The following is a 20,492-nucleotide window of genomic DNA, read 5'->3' as shown; positions in this document are numbered from 1 at the left end:
CTTTTTTTTAAGGTCAATTTTTGACATTTTAAAGGAAAAAAAAAGATTAATTGAGGTCTCGGGAAAAACCTTTATTGAAAAGAATACAGATAGATAGATAAAAAAAAGTTCCCATAAAATTGATATTCCCTTACAAACAAATCTTTTTTTTTACAAATAATATTTTCGATATCGTTTTTTCAATCCCCCCCAACCCCCAAGGGGCTCGATACTAAGGGGCGAGAAAATTCACCAGAATGAGAAAAGTGTATGACGGCAAACTGTGTCAGTGTGACACACACACACACACACACACACATACACACACACACACACACACACACACACACACACACACACACACACACACACACACACACACACACACACAGGGACACTTCCACAATGCATCCATCTGTCCTTCATCCTGGGAGCTGATTTCCAGTTTGTTCGTGACGGTGTTACAAGTGAGTCATGGCTAAAAACCAGCTGGTAAGAATAGAGGCCGCTCACGCAGACGCACAAAACAACATGTGCGCATAGATACACAAAAGGCTTTGACACTCCCCCGCATTCCTCCAACAGGAAGTCGATTCGAGCGGCAGGTGGAACCCACACGTTCCTAAAAGAAGAGAGGACGGAAACAAGTGTCAAGAAGGACAAAAAAATTGGCTTGACACTGTACTCACTGTACTCCTTTCCCAGGACTACATAGCACCACTTCCATCCATGTATGGAGAAGATACCCCACCGGGTGGTGTGTGTGTGTGTGTGTGTGTGTGTGTGTGTGTGTGTGTGTGTGTTTGGAGGGGGGGGGGTGTAATAAGCTATTCTGCTATGAGAAAAAAAAACAAAAGGGGTGTGAGTGTCCATATGGGTACGAGTTTCTGTGAAACAGTTCTTCTTCAGGGAGGGAGTTGAGCTTCCTGACCACCTGGTGGATGAAGCTGTATGAGTGTGCTGGTTCTGACCTGGAGACTCAGCAGTCTCCTCCCAGATGGCCACAGACTGAGGAAGCTATGAGGCGGTGGACCAACAGTCTTTCGTTGTCTTCTTCTTGATTGTTGGCACTGTACCCAATGGCAAGATGGCACACAGTCGTGTCGTCCTGGTTCTTGATGAAGAGGTTGGAGTTGTATGTCTGCGCAGAGCGAATAGAAGGGGGCTCAGCACACATCCTTGGGGATCCCCAGTGTTCAGTCTGATGGTACCCCCAGCTGGTCCCCATTTGTGGGGGAGCTTCTGGAGGGCCGATGGTGTTGCATGCTTAAGTCCTCGAACAGCATACGAGGCCTTCGTGTCCAGGTGTGTGAAAGCTTTGAGGGCCAGTGGAAACCGTATGCTTGGTCAAGCGGTTTGACTGAATGGATCCAGGTTGGGACACCAGGCGGGTCAGAGGAAACCCTAACAGAAGATTTATGGATGTACCAAAGGAGGACATGAAGTTAGTTGGTGCGAGACAAGAGAATACAGGAGACAGGGTTGGATGGATGTTGAATCGCTGAAGGGAGCAGCTGAAAGGAAAAGAAAAAGTGCAGGCTGGGTAAGCTGCGTGACTTGGGGCACCTCACAAGACCAGGAGTCAATGGAACCAGGCAGTGGTCATTGATCTAGGAAGGGGATGATTTCTGAATGTGTTGAAGATATCCATGGTTGAACAGCTAGATTGGCCCTAGACCTTCAAGGCAGTGTTCCAGGCCTTCAGGAATCAGTGGACTTTACCATGTTGGCCAAGAGTTCCAATCGGTCCCAACAGTGATGGTCTTGGTGTCCAAGACTCAGTATAAGTGAGCCCAAAGACCCTTCAGGCTACACCAGTGGCCCTTTATCGACTGCTCTGCTGACTTTTACCAGCAGAATGTTATGCTAGTGTTAGCATAGCGGAGATGTGACCAGAGGTACCAAGGATGAGCACCTTGTATGCTCCTGGGTGGTGAAGACACCTTCCAGAATGCTGGTCACCCGAGTAGGAAAGTTAATATACCGAAGATGCCAAAAATCTTCAAGGACCATTCAAGACGTTGTCAAGGTTTATTTTGATCCGTCAGCTGTAAGCAAAAGCTGGGTCAGGACGTCCCCGGGAGAGGACACTTCCTGTTTAAAAGGGCTACTTAATCCCAATGATTATTCATTCAAAATAATAATTACGACTTCAACCCCAGACAAATAAAAAAAAAAATGCTTCAGGTTTTCTTTTCCCTCAAAAACACCTCCAATTGCACGTGACTGCCACACACACACACACACACACACACACACACACACACACAAACCCCCAGCCGGAATCAGCTCCTACACACCAGTTTACCAGCGTGTGTGTGTGACTCAGATCACGCTTCACACCACGTTCTCACACCGTAGCCCCCCCCGTAACTAACACACACACACACACACACATACACACACACCTGTTTGTCCTCCAATGCAGTCACATCGGTGTTTTCTGCCTGTACTTAACTGTGAGTACTCACATGAGGATGTTATATTTTAGTACTTTGCATGGTGACAATTCGTGATGTTGTGTTTGAGGGAAAACAACAACCCCCGTTTCCGCTTTTATCGCCACCATCAATCCTGTAAAGAAACACAACTCGTGTTGGTGAGAGGTTCAACATCTCTCAAAGTTTCTTTTGTGACCCTGGAGCATTACGATCAATATATTGATAATGCTGGTAGGAGTGTGAGGTGCCTGGATTTTTTCTCTCTCCTGTCTGGACAAAAATGAAGTGCAGTGTCATTACTGTCATTATTTAGGTTTTTTCAGTGACAAACAGTTCAAGAGACAAACACGGCGTCATAATGATCAGACCCGTCACATGATTCACATCAAATCTAAAGTTTTAATCAAATAAACCCCTGGAAGTTTCTCTCCAGACTTTAAACAAAAAACAGGGACAGACTTTAAAAATAATAATAATAAAAAAAAAAAAAAAGCAAGTGCGTTCAGGTTAAACAGGAAGTTGACAGTTAACGGGCGGCGCCTGGACACGGCGTAGCGACGATGGCCGCTGATCTGTCTGCGTCCTAAAAAAAAAAAAAAATCTCTTTCTCTTGATTGACTAAACTCTCCAAAGTCCATTTCAAAATAATTCTTTGTTTTTTTTTACACATAGTTTCTTTAGAAAAGTCTTACAAAGGTGTGTGTGTGTGCATGTATGTGTGTGTGTGTGTGTTGTTGCTCCGGTGTAGGGGGGTTATAAACACTTTTATATACATTCCTATGTACACGTTAGTAAGATTTTTTTTTTTTTTAAAGGACGTTAGATAACGGGGTCACGTGGAGAGAAAAAGAACAAACAAAAAATAAAATTGTGTTTCAAAATAAAAGCCTGGCAGAAAAGTAAAATCAGCCAATCAGAATGTGAGCTTCCCCTCCAGAACACCAGGAGTTGCCGTTAGGCTTAAAACATTTAGCTTTACTGGTCGTGTCTGAAAGTAAAACGCAAAAAATACACTTTCTTTTAACATCTGGAGCTTAAGAGACTTAATAAGATGAGGGGAAAAAAAAAAATTCTAAAACCTTGAAAATCTATCAGAATAAGCGAGAAAATATGAAAATGTCCCCGAAAGATGGAGAAAAAAAGAAAAGAAATAACTTGGGAACGGTTCTAGTCAGTGTTTTGAGTGAAGTGGGAGGCTTGAAAAGTCTTTTCGGGGTTGGATAACATTTCCTGATTTGCCGCCCCATCATTCCCAGAACGATTGAGGCGGAACTTCGTTTCCTGCCTTCAGAGTTGGCGGCGACAATGTGGCGCCCCCTGCTGGACAAAGCAGGTAGCGCACTGTCCTCACACGATCAATTAAAAAAAAATAAAACCAATCAATCAATACTGGAACGTAAAAGGTGTCCGCTGGCCCTGAGAGGGCTCCCCACCACACATTCCTCAGGGTCCTTCTCGCCGGCTCAGTTCGTCCGGGGTCGGAAGTCAGCGATGGGCGGAGTCAGCGTCGGACGGCCAGGAGCCTCACGGTGCAGAGGTCGCGGAGCAGCCGCCCGATTCGCTGTTTCAGCTGCGGGAGGCGGGACAACGGGTCCGGGGGCTCCAGCTCGCCCGAGTGGTCCAACCAGGACTCTAAGACTGGGGGATGGAAACGCCATGTCACCTCAATGTGGAGGGTCAAGACACTGGATACACACTGCGCGTACATGTGTGTGTGTGTGTGTGTGTGTGTGTGTGTTACCATCCAGCTCCCTTTCGATCATGTCCATCCTGGTGCTGATCTGACGGTGCAGGGACTCGATGTGCTCCAGAAGGTTCAGCTGACACTCTGCCTCGGGTGTGTGTGTGCACGTGTGCACGGCGGCGTGCGCACTCTTCCTCCTCCTCCTCCTGGCGCCGCTGTCACCCTGCGAGCGTTCGCCTGCGTTAGTGTCTGACGCTGTCGTGTCGGCCGCTCTGTCGTCTCCGGCTGCCTTCACTTCCTGTAAAGAAGATCGTCAGCCAATCAGGGAGCAGGCAGAGCTGAATAACCCTCGCCGTTTCTTAGCGACTGCAAGTACAAGCTGCCTGTGACCACCGGACCTCCGGAAGGTTAACCTACAGAGTTTCTGCAAGTGGCAAGCGTCACACCGACGGACAACTTTAAGTCGTCAGTGAACCTGCCGAGTGTTTTGGACTGGAGGATCCTGAAGATGCCGGCCACCTATGATATGACCTGATTTCACATATCCTGTCACACTGGCCGACCTGTGACATCACTTCCTGTTTGCCCAGGAAGTGATCTCCGCTCTGAATGAAGAGTCTGGTGCATGAGGGGAAAACAGAGTTCCTACCGCCTCTGTGTCCTGTTTCTCTGGCCCCCTGTCCTCCATCTTCTCCCAGGACGCCCCGGGCTTCTGGTAGCAGTGTTCACTGCTCACATAGCTGATGGACGCATCCTCCCGCGGGCCGGCGGGCAACTTCTCCCCGTCCTCACGTCGCCAGGGTAACCTCCACAGCTGCAGGTCAGGGTGCGAAGGCGAGCTGCGCGGGCGGACGGACAGAGTCATGGCGTGCTGGTGGTGGCGAGTGGTGGTGGCGGCGGCGGCGGCAGCGGCGTGGACTCACTGTAAAAGGCTTATCTTCAGCTGCAGGCCGCTAACCATCTGCCGCAGACTCTGCGTGTGCGCCAGCAGGCCGCTGGTCAGCGAGATCTTGGAGGCGTTGACCTCCGAGTAGTTCTCCTTCACGCACGACAGGCCGAACATGTGGCCCGATGTCATGAAATCCGGCTCCGACAGGCGGCGCTGGACCCGCCGCCAGCCTGGACGAAGAGGGGGCGGGGTCAGATTTGATTGACAGCTGCAGGGCAGAGGCGGGGTCCCAGAGGCCTACCTGCAGTGTGTCTGCAGTAGTAGCAGGTGTAATTTTGAGGGACGTTGTCTTCGTACAGACCCATGCAGGTACCGTGCTGCCAGCAGAGACAGGACTCGCACTGCGTGCGCACACACACACACAAACACACACTCTTTACTGTCACAAAAAGCTTCAACATGAAAAGCGTTTGCTCCCACGCACCGATGATTGACAGGTCTGACACCCGATTGATCGGTTGTGTCTGTGTGTGTGTGCTTACCTGGATCATGAAGTCGTTCTCCTCGTCCACCTCGCACACACACCGCACCACCTCACAGTCCTCCATCTCTGTGCCGACGGGCCAGGATGACATGTCCTCGCCGCTCTCCGCCGTCAGCGTCGACCAGTCGCTGCCGTCGTCCACTGAAAGGGGGCGGAGCCAGGGTTTGACCACGCCCACCGCCCATGGGGAAATGTGTCATCTTGTGTGTGTGTTCTCACCGTGAGAGTGCGACACTGGAAAGTCAGCCGAGAGCTTCAATCTGATCGGCGGCCGATCCGAGTTCTCGTCGTCGCTGCTACAGACACCTGATGGGAATAGTTTACGCTCAGTCCAAACCAGGTCCGGGTCCGGGTCTGGACCGGGTCAGATTAAACAGCAGGTCTGACTTAATGGTGTTGATTTCTGTCTCTGCTTCTAGAGGCAGCCATCTTTCTCTCCTACCTCCCAGATTTTTCTTCTTTTTCTTTTTCTTCTTCTTCAGTTTGACCCTCAAGAAGCTCTTCCTCTCCTTCCGCTCCTGCTGAGTTTTCTCCCGGCCCTCCTCCTTCTTCACCTCTGCCGACACACACACACACACACACGCTCAGGTTCCCCCCTTGAATCAGCGCTGAGCCCAAACAAGACGTGCGTGTGTTTATGTTCAGTTAAAACAGTCCACCTGTCGCCACGGGCCCCTGCTCTCTGTCGTCACGGTGACAGGCGCTGCCCTGCAACTCGCTCCTCCTGTCCAACAGGAAGTCCCCGCCCTCGGAGGATGAGCGCTTCCGCCTGCAGCCGACGGCGGGCTCCGTTAAAGCGTCCCCCCTCTGGGGCCGCGACCGGGGCTCGGCCCGTTCGCCGACGGGGGTGTCCGGGTCGCCGAGATGCTCCAGCTGCTGGTCGGAGTGGTAGTACTTGATGTGGTAGTGCAGCAGGCTGGCCTTCCGGAAGGACTTGGTGCAACCGGCCGATGGGCACTTGAAGGGGTTGTGATCCAACTCGATGGAGAGGATGGGTGGAGGCTGGTTCTTTATGACCCGGTACACTGACACACACACACACAGAAACAAAAAGACAGAACATTATGAAAAGGATCAACGGTCTAATCTAATCTAATGTACTCTACTCAGCATACTGTGTCTAGGCATGCATGTGTGTGTGTGTGTGTTTGTGTGTGTGTGCGCCTCTCACATGGCTCCCGGCTGAACTTGTGTGTGGTGGGCAGGTGGGCCTGTCGCTCCAGTAGCACATCTGCAAGGGTCAAACACACACACACACACCCCAGGTCACATCCTGTTTCCACAATCCCTGACCAGACTGCATTCTACAACAGGATCTTTGGCGCCACCTAGTGGCAAAATGACTGTATGACACAATGAGGGACCCTGATCCGGCAGCTGATGGGAGGCAGAACCATCCATCCATCCATCCATCCATCCATCCATCCATCCATTGTCTGCTGCTTATCCTACACTCAATGCCACAGGGAATGGTGGAGCCTATCCCAGCTGTCACCAGGCAAGCACCAGTCAATTGCAGGGCCACATATACAGACAGACAACTATTCACTCACTCATTTTTCCCATTTTTTTTTTCCAATGAACCTGCTGCATGGGAGCAAAATGAAAATCCCAAAGGAAACCCACGCAGACAAGGGGAGAACATGAAATCTCCACACAGAAAGATCCTCTTGCCTTGGTGTGACGCCAACGCGCAAACAACAGCGCTACTGTGCTTTTTGACAAACATGTCTTGGAACCACTGGTGACTTCCCACGCGACCCGCCTGCTTCTACCCCGGACAATGATTCATTTGGGGAGACGCTCGTAAATCCTCCAAAGGACTCACCTCTGTCGATGTGGGCGGGGTTGGGCACCCCCGTCTGGCCGGAGTCGCCTGCGACCGGCTGGCTGGGGGCCGCGCTGTTCTTCCCTGAGAGAGGAGCAGCCCGTTAGAGCAAGGTCATCCTGTGAGCCTGGGGGTCAAAGGTCACGGGACTCACCCTCCTCTGTCCTCTTCTTGGCAGATAGGCGAGAAGGCGAGGGGTCTGCTCGCTCCTTCCTCTCCCGCTCCTCCCCTCCACTAGTCTTCTCCTGCGACATTTCCTCATCCTCTTTCTTCCCATCCTCCTCTTCCTCTTCCTCCTCGTCCCCCTCCTTTTCCTCTCCTTCCTCGCTATCTCCTTCCTCCCATCCCTCGCTTCCCACTGCAGCCTTCTCGCACCGTGACTTCTGCTCACATACAAGACAAAAGTCCACTCTGATTGGTGAAGCCAAGCACATGATTGTAATAGTTTAGAAATTGTTATGTTGTGAAACTTAGCAAATAAGTTATAAAAATCTGGAATAATTGGCGGAAGAAAACCTGCTGGATATAAACAGTCAAAATATTCCTACTACTACTGCTGCTGCTGCTGCTGGTAATACTACGATTGTGAAGGATAGTACAGAAGGTAAGAGAAGCGAGTCGTACCTTCTGGAAGGGTTTGACTTTGGCGGGCTTCACCGTCCGAACCACCCCATCAAAGAATCGCACTGTGTAGGAGTCTGACAACATCGATATCCGTTAATGTCACACCGATCGACACGGCTGTGGGGTCAGATGTCACTGGGTCAGAGGGTCACAGCGCAGACTCACCGTCCTTGTTGACCCGCAGGATCTTGGCTGGATAGAAACGACAGTCAGTCCAACAGGCCAGAACCCTCGACCCAGGGACAAACAGCTGAGGGAGGACAACTATTAGTGTGTGTTTGAATGTCCTGGTGTGAAAAGTATGCAGTGTGTGTTTGTGTGTGAGTGTGTGTGTTACCGGCGACGCTCGCTGCTGGCCCAGGCCCCGCCTCCTCAGGCCAACCCGCTCCAGCGGCCTCAGGTATGGCGAGTTCCACTGGAACCACTCATCATGGCGGCGGCTCCAGCGCTTGTAGTGGATCAACACCCGCTCTTTGTCGTAGTCGATCTTCTCGATGGTGGCTGCGTACCTGGCGGGGCGAGAACACACAACATGGGTTCTCCAAGGCTCTGGACTATAATTTTTCTGCTGTCCCAGAAAACCACGTAGACGTGAGAAAATACACATCCTTGCAAGCCGTTTCGTTTCTGCTTTGTTCTGTCCGGAGTGACAAACACATGCAGACACTGTCCTCTGGAGACTGTATACAAGTGTGTGTGTGTGTGTGTGTGTGTGTGTGTGTGCGTGTGTGTGTGTGCCACACCAGTTCTTGTGGCGGTCTCTGGCCTGCAGCTGAGCGCCGACCTTGAAGGAGATCCCCGAGCGGTCCGGAGGAGTCTTCATCTGCACAGACAGGTTAGCCACAGTTAGCAATCCGAGCTACCAGGCTAGGACTTCGTTTGTTTGTTTGTTTGTTTGTTTGTTTGTTTGGAAGTTTATTAGGACAGTGTACAAATACATTAAGCACAGAGGCAGAGATGTTTGTACCAGATTATAGCTCATAGCTAATTTCCATCTGTAGTCCTGGACAATACAAATATAAAACTGTATAAAATAGACTGTGTTTTCTCTCTGGCTGAGAGTTACAGCATCACAGAGTTGAGTGACAAAACCAACCAGGGAGAGAAAACTCAAATCTGCCAGGGTGTAGACAGTTAACTACTTAAATTAGATTCATACCCACACGATAATAACACGGTTGTGGAATCCCTATATATAAAATCCAGAAAAAATATCAAAATAATCTAAAAAATATATACAAACTACCAGCTCCATTTAAATAGATAAAATCTATATTTTAAATGCTGATTAATTGAATCCTGTTCTTTGTGGCGTCTGTTTGTCCATCACTTCCTTGCCAATAAAGTTTTGTGTTTTTTTTTAATCCTCACAATGACAAGAACACTATGCGCTCCGCTGACGGGGTGACGTTGCCGTACGTGACGTGACGACAGCTTAACCGTGACGTTGCTAATGTCGCTGATTTATAACGGTCTTCGGTGGAACTTTTTTCCCCGTTTCCTCACCGTTGTCCCGGCGGATGCCTCGCCACGCAAGATCCGCCCGCGTTTCTCCTTCGATCCGTGGAGATTTACGCGTGACGGACGGAACAAACTTTTGAGTCGCGTTTGACATTTCTGTTTTGGTAGCTTCCTGTCTACGACTCTGATTGGCGAGCTGGGCGAGCAGGAGTGAAAATCTGACCTACCATTGGCTGCCCGTGCTGTCAATTGCGAAGAAGCCCCGGCTCGTGCTGATAACAACCGCTTGGACTAGTTAGCTTGCTAGCGCCCTCAATTACCGTCAGGATAAAGCGAGCAGGGACAAGGCAGCATTACTAAAAACGCTCTGAAAACACACAGACGGGAACCCCGCCTGTAGAGGGGGGGCGACAGCCGGCCGCTTTGGCTTGCTCATTTGTCTTCGCCAGTAGAAACGGGAGTTTGTATCTTCTCCCCATTGACAGTGAACAGAATAGCTAAGTGCTAACCGTTAGCCGCTCCGGGGGTTTATCGAGCTCCGTGAGAAAAGTCAAAGAGTGACAGCCGCAAACGGCGACAGCTCTCATGTCAACCGAAAGGCTATCGGTCAAGCGTACACCTTTACACAACCGCGTCCCCTCCTCCCTAATGCAAACGTAGCCATTAAAAGTTTAGACGAATAACAAAGCTTCTTTACCTCCCGAGCTACTAGTGCAGGACATTCATGAGTGACGTCTCTGTGTGATGATCGCGATGCGCATGCGCAAGTGAAGATTCGCGTCGCACGCACCCGGGGGTTTGTTTTGACATGTCTGGTCTCCACGCCAACACAAACACACTCACAAACTTGTATTTTCTCCTCTCACTCTTTTTCTACCTCGAAATATGACGAGATCACTGTTTGGGATGTGTCAAAATAATGCGTTTTGAGGAGGCGACAAAAACAAAAGAATACTCTAAAGAATAAACAAACCCTAACCCTAACCCAATGATGCTATGGCAGCGAACTAGATTATTTTTCAATCTGTTACCTTGGGTTTTACTGGTTTTTCCAATTTAATTCTGTCACGTACAAAAGCAGCAGCGTGGACTATTACGACCCGATATCCTGATCAGTATAATTATCAAGATTCATTTATCCAGCAAACATTTTCACTATGATGGAAATGCCATTTCGATCTATTGATAATCAATATTTATGTTATATGTATCTTCTACACACTGTAGCCAGAGTAGCGGCTGACACCCAAAGCTTTAAATCCTGCATTAAAAGACTCTTGCCACTAGAGGGCGCTCTAGTAAGTAGGTCAAGTGAGATATCAGCAAGTGAGAGCTCAGCTGGCAGATGTGTTTACTGACATCTGGGAATGGGGGATTCTTTGAGCCTGACTGATGTGATTGTGATTGTGGTTGTGGTGATTTGTCCAGTATCCAGTACCCCACGCTCATGTCATGATATGTCAATCAGACTGTCTGGAGGCCGGGTGCGTGGTCCTGCCAGTCAAAGCTGTCGAGTGATGTCACTTCCTGGATGTTTGCATTGAAAAGACAGTGAGCGTGTTTGTTGTTTAGATCGGTATATAGTTTTACGACTTCTTGTCGTCGCGACCCGGTGGCCTGGAGGGTCGGAGGATGAGGGGGGCGATGGCTGTTAATGTCGGCCGAAAGCCCGTCACAGCAGCAGCAGCTGGTCGGGCTTGCGGTCCACGAGCAGGTGAGCCAGCCGGGGGTCGGCCTTCAACTTCTGGTCCAGAGCGCTGTGCTTCTGAAAAGACGCGTCCTCGGCCCTGGACACACACGGACACGCGGGTGGGTACACGCACGAGCTCAATACGTATGTGTGTATGTGTGTGTGTTTGTGCATACGCGGTGAGGCGTTTCTCGGCCACATGTATCTGCAGGGTCTTGTGCGAGCAGTAGGCCTGGTACTCCTCCACCTGCTGCCGGGTCATGTTGAGCTGGTTCTTCTGGTACCACTGCTGCTTCCACTGCAGCTCCTCCGTCTCCTGCAGGTTTTTAACCGACAGGTCAGTTCCTTCTTATCTCTAAATCTCTAAATCAAGAGTAACTTCCTTGGTCGTTTTTGGTCCCCATCCTGCCGCACCTTCTTGTATCTCTCCTGGATGAGGCTGGCCTCCTCCTCCAGCCGCTGCTGGCAGTCGGCCAGGCAGTCCTGGTGGAGCTGCTTAGCGTCGCTGGAGCTCAGCCTCTCCTCGTCCACGCCCAGCCGGATGAGGAAAGGAGCCAGGAAGTCCTTCTCCATCTCCAGTAGCCAGCGCTGCTCCTGCTCTGCCCGGATTTCCTGGAGGATGGGGACGGCGAAATCAGTAAATGCACACAAAAAAAAAAAAAAATTGAAATCACGAATGTAAAACCAGTTAATAATGATGACTGGATTAAATCCAGATCAGCTAGAAACATCAGTTAGAAAACAAAAGGCCTAACCATCTCCTGTCTGCGGCTGCGGGCCTTGGCCGCCCCCACGGTCGTCCACGGGCAGAAGTGGAGCTGGACGTCTCTGTCCTCCTGCTCTCTGCACGACACCAGCTCTCTCATCTGGACACACACACACACACACACACACACACACAGCTTGTCAGTCGGTCGGCGATCCGGGCGACGCGTAGAGCATGCCCGACCTCTTTGAGCGCAGCTTGGATCTGAATGTTGGCGTCCTCCTCGTCCGCCATCAGGTCCACCAGCATCCCGTACAGCGTCAGAGTCGTGGGAGGCTTCTGGGATAGATCCACCTGTGACACGCAGACACGCCGTCACCGCGGCGCCCGGAGCCAAAACTGCCAGATGTCGTCACCGCTCTCGCCTGGAAGCTGGACACCATGCTGGCGTTGAATTCGTCGGCCTTCTGGCGCTCCGTCGGGTCTCGGGGTTTGATGAAGGTCCTCCTGGAGGGGATGAACCTGTGCTCCTCCAAGTGGTAGGTCACCTCGATCAGCCTCTGAGCCACTAGGAACGTCCGCTCCGCCACGTCGTCCTTCGCCTCTTTTGTTGGGTCCCTGTGGAAACGCTCCACCACCTTCTACTCGCACAAGCACAAATTTAAGGTCTCCAAAACGAGTCAGGAGAACTCAGAGCATCCTCAGAGATCCATCCCCACCGGTTTAAGACAATCAAGGCAAAAACAAACAGATCGAAAAACACTTTTTACCCCAGAGGTCATTCGGAACCTCACATATAGTACAGCACAATAAACCTTTTTTTCTTTTTCCACTTTTCACTTATTAACTTCTTTACTTTTTTCTTTCAACATATTTATCTATTTATTCATCTTGATGTTATTTACATATTTTTCTGTCTTTTATCTGTAACCCAGAGATGCTGCTTTCGTTGTATAGTTGTGCTGTGTCCTACTTTTTAGCCAAAGAGCTGCTATCTCTAAATTTCGTTGCAGTCTGCGTGACAATGACAATGAAAGTCTTGAATCCTTGACTTACCAGCAGCGCGCGTTCGCCCTGGACAAACAGCACGGGCAGCCGGGGATGCTGGTCGAACACAACATGGCGGTAGTAGAGATAATCCGCGCGCCCCTTGAACGTCTCCGTCATCTCCCTCGGGGACTCCACCCGCCGTATCAGCCCGTCTTCGCGAGCTTCACTGAAGTTCATCTCACGCTGCGAGGTGGCGGCGGTGAACTTGTGATCTGGGCAGAGCCGAGAGGAAAAGGGACATCTTAAAGAGCGGAGGCGAGGAGGTTTGATTTGATTCTGCTCCCCCGGTGGACAGAGTCCAGTTTTTGGGCGAGCGTGTCCGATAAGGGTTCTTTTACACAGGAGGTGGAAGCTTCTTCCTGGCTTGAAACGCTCCGAAACGAAGTTCTCCGCCTGGTTGACCTCCCGCTCCTCCAGGTGGTCCTGTCTGTGCTGGTACCACTCCTTCACCGTCACCACCTGGGTCCCTTCAGAGCACACACACACTTTATATTTTACGATTTAGATCATTGCTTCTCAAATAGTGGGGCGCGTGTGACCCCGGGAAACATGCCTGTGGTGTAGCATTAGCTCGACGGCAACCCCGTGGCTCCAGAGCCGCATGCGACTCCCTGAGGCTTTTGAGAATAATTAATGAGTATTTAATTAAAATGTATTTTATTTTAGTTTGTCCATTTTTGAGATATCATTTTAAATTTGAAGATTATAGCTATTTTGTAACATCTGAATAAAACCTCTTTCTTTTCATGCCAGTAAATGGAAGACGGCTCACAGAGAGAGGACGGCATTTTTCTGCCGGTGGATAATTTGAGTTTAGCTTTTTTTTTTCATAAATACAAGAATGATTAAAGTATTTCGCTTAAACCGTCAACCCAACATCTTTTTTCTAGTTCCAAATGTTTTGTTGGATGCAGAAATGTAATTTCATTTTCTCTGCAGTTGTTCTTTGTTTTAAAAAAATGCCCACATATTTTGTTTATACATAGCATAAAGGCAAAAAAAACAAAAAAAAACATTATATGCCGTGTTAGTTCATCTTAAATTTCAAAAGGGTTGTGTCATCCGAAAGCTAAGACGATATAATATATATGATATATATGATATTATATATCATATATATTATATATACACTGCTCAAAACAATTAAGGGAACACTTAAATAGCTCATCCTAGATCTGAATGAATGAAATAATCTTGTTAAATACTTTGTTCTTTACATAGTTGAATGTGTTGACAACAAAATCACACTAAAATGATCAATGGAAATCAAATGTTCAGTTTCATAGACAACTGCTCTACCTCATGCGCTAACTGTTCCCTTTATTTGTTAGAGCAGTATATTAGCATGAAGCCAAAAAAAGTAAGGCGTCACCTAAAGATATTACTATAATGTTGAAAAGCCGTTGGAGTTTTTTCATAAAAACGTGCCGAATATTGGCAACGATCATCCCTGTTTGTGAAAGCTACATAAGTAAAGTTCATGAAGTTATAATTTTTTTGCAAATTGATCCATATTTCTTTCTTTTTTCTTTTCTTTAATGTTAATACGGATACAATGTTGTCCATTTATATACATATAACCATTTTATAGACAAATGATACTATTTATAGTTGTGGCGGAGTTTGGTGGTGGTGGTGGGGTGTGACATGTTTTCGTCTTCCTGGGGGGGCCAGCGTAAATGAAAATAACTGAGAAGCACCGATTTAGATCGGAACACACACACTCACTCTCCCACAAACACACACTCTGGGACTCACAGTTCAGGTCGTTGTAGGTGGTCAGGCGGGTCACCAGCCCATCGGGCCGCAGGTACAGGGAGAAGGACTCCAGGTCGGCCTTCCGGTAGCGGGTGGTCTTCTGTCCTCCGGGCCAGCGGGTCTCCAGGTCTGGAGCCCAGAGGAGCAGACGGGATCATCACGTCACTTGACGTTACCACTGAAATAACCCCCCCACCTCACACACACACACACACACACACACACACACACACACCTCGCTGGGAGATGTCGAAAGGGCTGACCCAAGATCTGGGCATCTGCAGAACCCGGGGCTGCTCCTCCTCCTGCAGGAAAGGACACAACGGTCACTTCCTGGATGGATCTACGGTCCATTGGTCCAGCATCTGTGGATTATAACACACACACACACACACACACACACACACATACACACACACACTTGCCTCTTCTTCTTTGATGAACTTGCTCATCCTCTCCGTCTCCTTCTTTCTCAGGAAGTCGGCGATCAGCTGTTTCTTGCTCGTTGCATCGTAGAAGATCGGTTCCCAGTGCTGCAGGTCGTCCAGGTCGTACTGCAGATCCTGCACACTCACACACACACACACACACACAAACACACAGTGAGTGTATACTGAAGAAAAACATCACTTGCTCCTCAAAATGTAAGCCGAGAAGTTAAAATGGCGGCTTCCAGAGGCGGCGGCCAACCACAGTGCCGGTGCTGCAGTCCTGCAGGTTGACGTAGTAGTTGAGGTGGTTCCACACGCTCTCCACGCCCAGGAAGCCGGTGTGTGTTGGGCGGAAGCTCTGCCCCGTCAGCGGGTCGATGAAGAAGTTCTCCTGGACGTTCTGGCACCCGGACAGAACCAGAACCCAGGAGTAGACCCTCAGGCCGTGCAGGGGGTCGGGTGGAATCCGCTGAACCTGCTGAAGGATGGGCGTGGGGCAAAGGTCAGAGGTCAAAAGGGGGCTGAAATGTGGAGCCCAAAATTTGATGGTCAATCAATTGATTCCTAATTTTTTGACAACTGTCTCCTTCCTGTGTGTGTGTAGTGTGTCATTGGGTGTATGCATCAGTGTGTATCTATGTTAGTGTTCATGTATCAGTGAGGGTTTTCTATCAGTGTGTGTGTCCTTGTTTGTATATGGTAGTGCTTATGTCAGCGTGTATGTGTCAGTATTTGACGATGTTTATATGTTACTGATTATGCTGTTGTTTTGTGTGTGTGTGTGTGTGTGTGTGTCAGTAAATGTGTGTCAGTGTTTGTATATGTTACCGCTTATGTCGCTGAGTGTGTGTGTGTGAATGTCTTTCAGTGAGTGTGTATGTGTGTGTGTGTGTGTGCGAGTCAGTGAGTGTTTGAGTTTGTCATTGTGTATATGTTTGTGTTTATGTGTCTGTTAGAAAGTTGTCTATCAGTATGTGTGTGTGTGTTTTATTGTTTGTATGTCAGTGCCTCTGACGTTTTGTGTGTGTGTGAGTCAGAGTGTGTGTGCATGTCAGTGTTTATATATGTTATACATGTTACTGCTTATGTTGTTGCTGTTGTGTATGTGTGAGTGTGTCAGTATTTATATATGTTATACATGTTACTGCTTATGTTGTTGCTGTTGTTAGTGTGTGTGTGTGTGTTCTCCTCTCCCCCACCTGGTGGATCTCCTCTGCTGGCTCCCTCCCCACCTCCACCTTCTCCTTCTTCTCCTCCTGCTGTGTGATGAAGCGGCTCTTCATCTCCTTCTGAGGTCGCACCGTGTATCGCCTCTCCGGCCCCGGGGGTTGCTCCGCCTCTGCCTGCGCATCAACAAACACACACACACAACCCCTACCGTCACCGCAGCCTTTGCCGCCACAAGTGCCACCGTCATTGTGGTAACTGACCAGCGACAGGGCATCCAGCAGGTGGCAGTCCTGCAGGCTGCGGTCCAGAACGCACAGCTCCCTGCTAGCGTAGCCGCTAACGCAGTAGGCGTCGTAGTTGGTGCCGATCAGGAGGCTGCAGAGCAGGGTGGAGGACTCGAAGCACGAGGCTCTCTGCTGCTTCAGAACCGTGGTGGGTGAGAACAATGTGCGGGGCTGCAACACAGACACACACAGACACACACACAGAAGCAGTGTGTTGAGGTTGAATTTCCGTCTCTTGTGTGTTTCCTTTCTTTTTCCCCCTCACCAGCTCCTCCGGTGGCTCCAGCAGCTTCAACGACAGGTAGTCGGCAACGAAGGAGGCGCAGCCCTCCCAGGTGTGAAGCTCAGAGCGGGTCGGGGCCGTCGGACGCAGGGTGGTGGAGACAAACTTCTGGTTACCACGGAAACACGTAGATGCTCAGATACACGTGGCGCTGAAGTGTTCCCCTGTGGATGGCGGGTGATGAGGAGCGCTACCTTGACACCGCACTCGTTGAGCGGACAAAGCAGCTGCGGCCGGCGGTCGGGATGCAGCTGAGAGAACTGACGCTGGAAATTCTCCGCCACCGTCAGCAGGCGGGCTTCAATCTGGGAGTTCCGCCTGTAGGACTCGGGACTCTCATCCTCCTCCACTGTCTGCTCACTCAGGCTGGAGACGACGGCGGGTCAACGAGACTTCTCGAGAAAACATCCAGGCGATGACCTGATTTAACCTCACCCGTCTTCCGGCTCCACAGGCCCCAGGTTCTCGTCTCGCACCTCCTGCTCCAGCTGCTCCTCCAATTCCAGAACATCTCGACTCGTGTCTCGGTCCTCGTCGTTGGCCGGCGCAGGCACTGGCAGAGTCTCCAACTCCATCAGGGTCTCCATCGGCCCTGGAGAGAATGGGAAAGAAACAGAGACACCACACGCTAAAAACAACACTGAAACTGGTGGATAACATGTAGAATCATAAGGACATAATCAATAGTCTTGGAATGATTATATAATTAACAAGCTAAGGACGTTGCCAATGAATGAATATCACATCTTGCTGGAAGAGTTTATATGTTGACACCAGGTGAAGGGAGGGAAGCTGAGAGAGCAGGAAGGTTGTTGACTTCCGGGGTCTGCTAATATCAAGTTAGCTTGACGACCCCTTGAAAACAACCCGCACAGAAATAAAAAATACACTTATCTTCGACAAATGAAATATTTTACTCACCTGGTGTTGTTGTAAGCAACACCTGCTGGTTTTATGGAAGCAATTTTCTTCTTTGTTTTAATTTTTTTGTGGGGGGGGTGCGTAGACCCGTAATAAGTCGAAAAGTGGAGGATCGTGGCTTCTCTACTCCGGTGTCCATGGTAACGGCCCCCAACTTGACATAGCTGGAAAGACATGTTTTCACATTTCCGGGCGAAAATATGCGAACACACTTGTCTCTCAGGCCGCGGATACGATACGAGTAGATCTGAAACAGAAAATCCAATTGATTTCAACTTATTTATGCGAAAACAAGCTTTTATCACGGTCTCCCGGTTGAAAACTACATTACCCACAATCCCTGTGAAATTGTAGCGACGTCTCTGATTGGCTGAGCTCCTTCCATTTCCGGCACGGGAACTCGCCTCTTCGCGGTTCACCTAAAAATCGTAAAACGGCGAGAGAGTGAATGCAGAAGAGTTTGCCGGGGGTTTTCCTGCTCTGCGAGGACGGATTTACCCCCCCAGTTTATTCCTATGAAGACAACATGAGCCTTGAAAGGGGGAACCATCCCTTATCACGGATTTTCGGGCTGACAGTTTATAAGCAGTTTATTGAGTGATCTGACATTACTATATGAGTTTCCACACATTCATCCACCCTCAAAGACCTTTTTTTTTAGCATTGTATAGATAAATAACCGCGCCAGACATTTTATTTTTTATTTTTTTCGGCATAAGGGGAGACATTTGATCATGATATTGTTTTTTACAGATTGTCCTGAATACAACTCGGTTCCAGTTCCCGTCGTCAGTGCACTGCAGTACGCATGCGCCGATCGTTTTCACTTCCTGGTTCCTCCAGCTGTCACAAACTCAGCTTACCGTGCTTTTTTCCCGTGTTTTTTTTACCGTGACGACCCGTCCTGGTCTGCCCCCTCCCCTCTCCTCCCGTTACAACCGTTAGGCGGGAGTAAATCCGTGCACCAATGCGCGCTCCCGTGTCCTTCACGCTGCTGGTTTGGCTTCTGAAAGATGCTGCGACTCATCAGTTCACCCAGGAGGAGATGGCAGGGGTCCGGTCAGTAAACACACACACGCATACTGTTTGTTAGTTTCAACCTTTTCCTCTATTTTCAAATACATTAGAAATAGAAAATAAACAATGAATGATTTCTCTTTTCTTTTACAGCACTTCGATGTAAAGTGCTTCATGATATAGTCATTATTATTATTGTATAAAATCATTTGCAGTCAGTTTTGCACTGGGCGACACACTCAGCCAACCCTATTAAAAGGAACGAGTTCTCCTTGCATCTCATACTCATTATTCATTCATTCATTCATCTATTCAGCTTATCCTGCACTCAGGATCACGGCGGAGTGCTGGAGCCTCGCCCAGCTGTCACTGGGTGAGAGGTTACCGGTGGATTGAAGGGCCACATATTCAAAAATTCAACATTTGACCCCTGTCTCCGGAAAAGCGTTGTTCAAAAGTGTCGTCAATGAAGCGGACTCAAGACTCAAGACTTTCATTTTCATTACACAGAGTGCGACGAAATTTAGAGATAGCGGCTCTTGGGTTCTGTGGAATCAAAAACAGAAACAAACAACCACAAAAAGCAGGACACAGCACAACTAGACAATGATAGCAGCATCACTGGGGTAGAGATATAAGAGAGATAAGACAACAAAAAATATAAATAACATCTTGAAGAATAAATAGATAAATATGTAAAAAGAAAAAAGTGTGTGCGTGGGGGGGTTATTGTACTGTACTGATCGACAAAAACAACCTTGAATAGCAGGAAACAGCACAACTATCTCTGTGGTAGAGATATTAGACATCTAAGACCAAAAATCTAAATAACATCTAGAAGAATCAATAGCCAAATATGTTGAAAGGAAATAGTGAAAATTAAAGACGTATAAAAGGGAAAAGTGGTGAAAAATAGTTTTACTGCATGTGAGGTTCAAGTGTTCAGAGTTGTGCAGAGTTCAGTCCGATGACCTCTCTGGGCTTAAAAACTGTTTTTCAAACCTAAAGCGCCTCCTTGAGGACAAACAGTTGGAGCAGGTGGTGGCCGGGGTGGGGATGGATCTCTGAGGATGCTGTGGGCTCTCCTGACTCCTTCTGATCGCCCTCATTTCCTTTCCAGACAGCGAATCAAGGGCATGTTCTATCACGCCTACAACAGTTACCTTGACAACGCCTTCCCGTACGACGAGCTCCGCCCCCTCACCTGTGACGGACAAGACACCTGGGGCAGGTAAGAGGAGACTCTTGTTTTTTTGTTTTTTTTCATTGAACACAAATAGCATAAACAAATATACATATGTACAAATAAACATGGCAAGGTAGATTCGAATGTCAACGAAACAACCGGGGTGAGGAAGCAAAGGACAGAAGGACATTCGTTTTGTATGTAATCAGAAGTTAACTATGTTAAAGGTTTGGGAGAAATGTTTAATGCTAGACGAAAAAGAAAGTAAAAGAAAATGATTAAATAAATTGATAGATAATTTAAAAAAAAAAGTGCAAGGGGAATATAACATGTATTTAATTTGGTGGTTCACAAGGAATCTCAGATATCAAACTGTATATTTTTTGGTTTTTGGATTTTTCCGTAAGTTTTAAGGACTTATTATATAATTCAAAATCATTTATAAAGAACGTAAAACACTTTTGCATTCTGTTTTTGTGAATGAAGAACTTGGCCAGGCCTAAAATAACATTGAGACATAGTTCATCTCTTTTGTTGCTTAAAAGG

The 20,492-nt window shown here is 48.6% G+C and overlaps 3 protein-coding genes across 4 annotated transcripts in view; 1 reads left to right on the top strand and 2 right to left on the bottom strand.

The window, feature by feature from the left end:
- Window positions 1-2,802: 2,802 nt before the first annotated feature.
- On the bottom strand, window positions 2,803-10,195 carry LOC147226925 (PHD finger protein 20-like). 2 transcript variants are annotated; one of them, XM_086159406.1, is made up of 17 exons: window positions 10,148-10,195; window positions 8,733-8,812; window positions 8,327-8,498; window positions 8,155-8,239; window positions 7,990-8,063; window positions 7,520-7,748; window positions 7,366-7,449; window positions 6,709-6,768; window positions 6,197-6,562; window positions 5,980-6,093; window positions 5,757-5,891; window positions 5,536-5,678; window positions 5,295-5,394; window positions 5,028-5,223; window positions 4,754-4,943; window positions 4,162-4,402; window positions 2,803-4,058 (listed from the first exon to the last, which is right to left on the bottom strand). In XM_086159406.1, the coding sequence occupies exons 2-17, from the start codon at window positions 8,810-8,812 to the stop codon at window positions 3,922-3,924; spliced, it is 2,406 nt and encodes an 801-aa protein (XP_086015532.1). In that variant the 5' UTR covers window positions 10,148-10,195; the 3' UTR covers window positions 2,803-3,921. The 2 variants fall into 2 exon arrangements, with proteins under 2 accessions (XP_086015532.1, XP_086015533.1); XM_086159407.1 differs by having other exon boundaries at window positions 5,757-5,843.
- Window positions 10,196-10,447: 252 nt separating this feature from the next.
- On the bottom strand, window positions 10,448-17,905 carry LOC147226924 (dynein regulatory complex subunit 7-like). Its single transcript, XM_086159969.1, has 18 exons — window positions 17,899-17,905; window positions 17,258-17,414; window positions 17,025-17,188; window positions 16,805-16,956; window positions 16,516-16,710; window positions 16,285-16,428; window positions 15,345-15,563; window positions 15,080-15,217; window positions 14,890-14,956; window positions 14,655-14,783; window positions 13,235-13,363; window positions 12,903-13,108; window positions 12,272-12,487; window positions 12,090-12,200; window positions 11,896-12,006; window positions 11,555-11,752; window positions 11,317-11,456; window positions 10,448-11,237 (listed from the first exon to the last, which is right to left on the bottom strand). The coding sequence occupies exons 1-18, from the start codon at window positions 17,903-17,905 to the stop codon at window positions 11,123-11,125; spliced, it is 2,598 nt and encodes an 865-aa protein (XP_086016095.1). The 3' UTR covers window positions 10,448-11,122.
- A 497-nt stretch (window positions 17,906-18,402) lies between these two features.
- edem2 (ER degradation enhancer, mannosidase alpha-like 2) overlaps window positions 18,403-20,492 on the top strand; it is a 6,735-nt gene continuing 4,645 nt past the window's right edge. The window contains exons 1-2 of the mRNA XM_086159470.1: window positions 18,403-18,802; window positions 19,881-19,991. Coding sequence (XP_086015596.1) covers window positions 18,711-18,802; window positions 19,881-19,991 — 203 coding nt within the window. The 5' untranslated portion in view covers window positions 18,403-18,710. The remainder of the gene's footprint in view (window positions 18,803-19,880; window positions 19,992-20,492) is intronic.

The sequence above is a fragment of the Fistularia commersonii genome, chromosome 14 (assembly GCF_037954325.1).
Source record: "Fistularia commersonii isolate RoL2024-O1a breed Wild chromosome 14, RoL_Fcom_v1.0, whole genome shotgun sequence".
NCBI classification, from domain to species: Eukaryota; Metazoa; Chordata; class Actinopteri; order Syngnathiformes; family Fistulariidae; genus Fistularia; species Fistularia commersonii.
Note: the sequence above shows the minus strand (reverse complement) of the source record. Positions and strands in the feature narration are given on the sequence as shown.

Excerpts from the sequence above, each read along its gene's own strand:
- LOC147226925 (XM_086159406.1), bottom strand. The coding sequence starts at position 8,812 with ATGAAGACTCCTCCGGACCGCTCGGGGATCTCCTTCAAGGTCGGCGCT. Across the intron at positions 8,499-8,732 it reads AGAGACCGCCACAAGAACTG|GTACGCAGCCACCATCGAGA; the intron begins GTGTGGCACACA and ends TCGCCCCGCCAG. Across the intron at positions 5,679-5,756 it reads TCCAGTGTCGCACTCTCACG|TGGACGACGGCAGCGACTGG; the intron begins GTGAGAACACAC and ends GCCCCCTTTCAG.
- LOC147226924 (XM_086159969.1), bottom strand. Across the intron at positions 15,218-15,344 it reads ACTGCAGCACCGGCACTGTG|GATCTGCAGTACGACCTGGA; the intron begins GTTGGCCGCCGC and ends GTGAGTGTGCAG. Across the intron at positions 14,957-15,079 it reads AGTTCATCAAAGAAGAAGAG|GAGGAGCAGCCCCGGGTTCT; the intron begins GCAAGTGTGTGT and ends TTCCTGCAGGAG.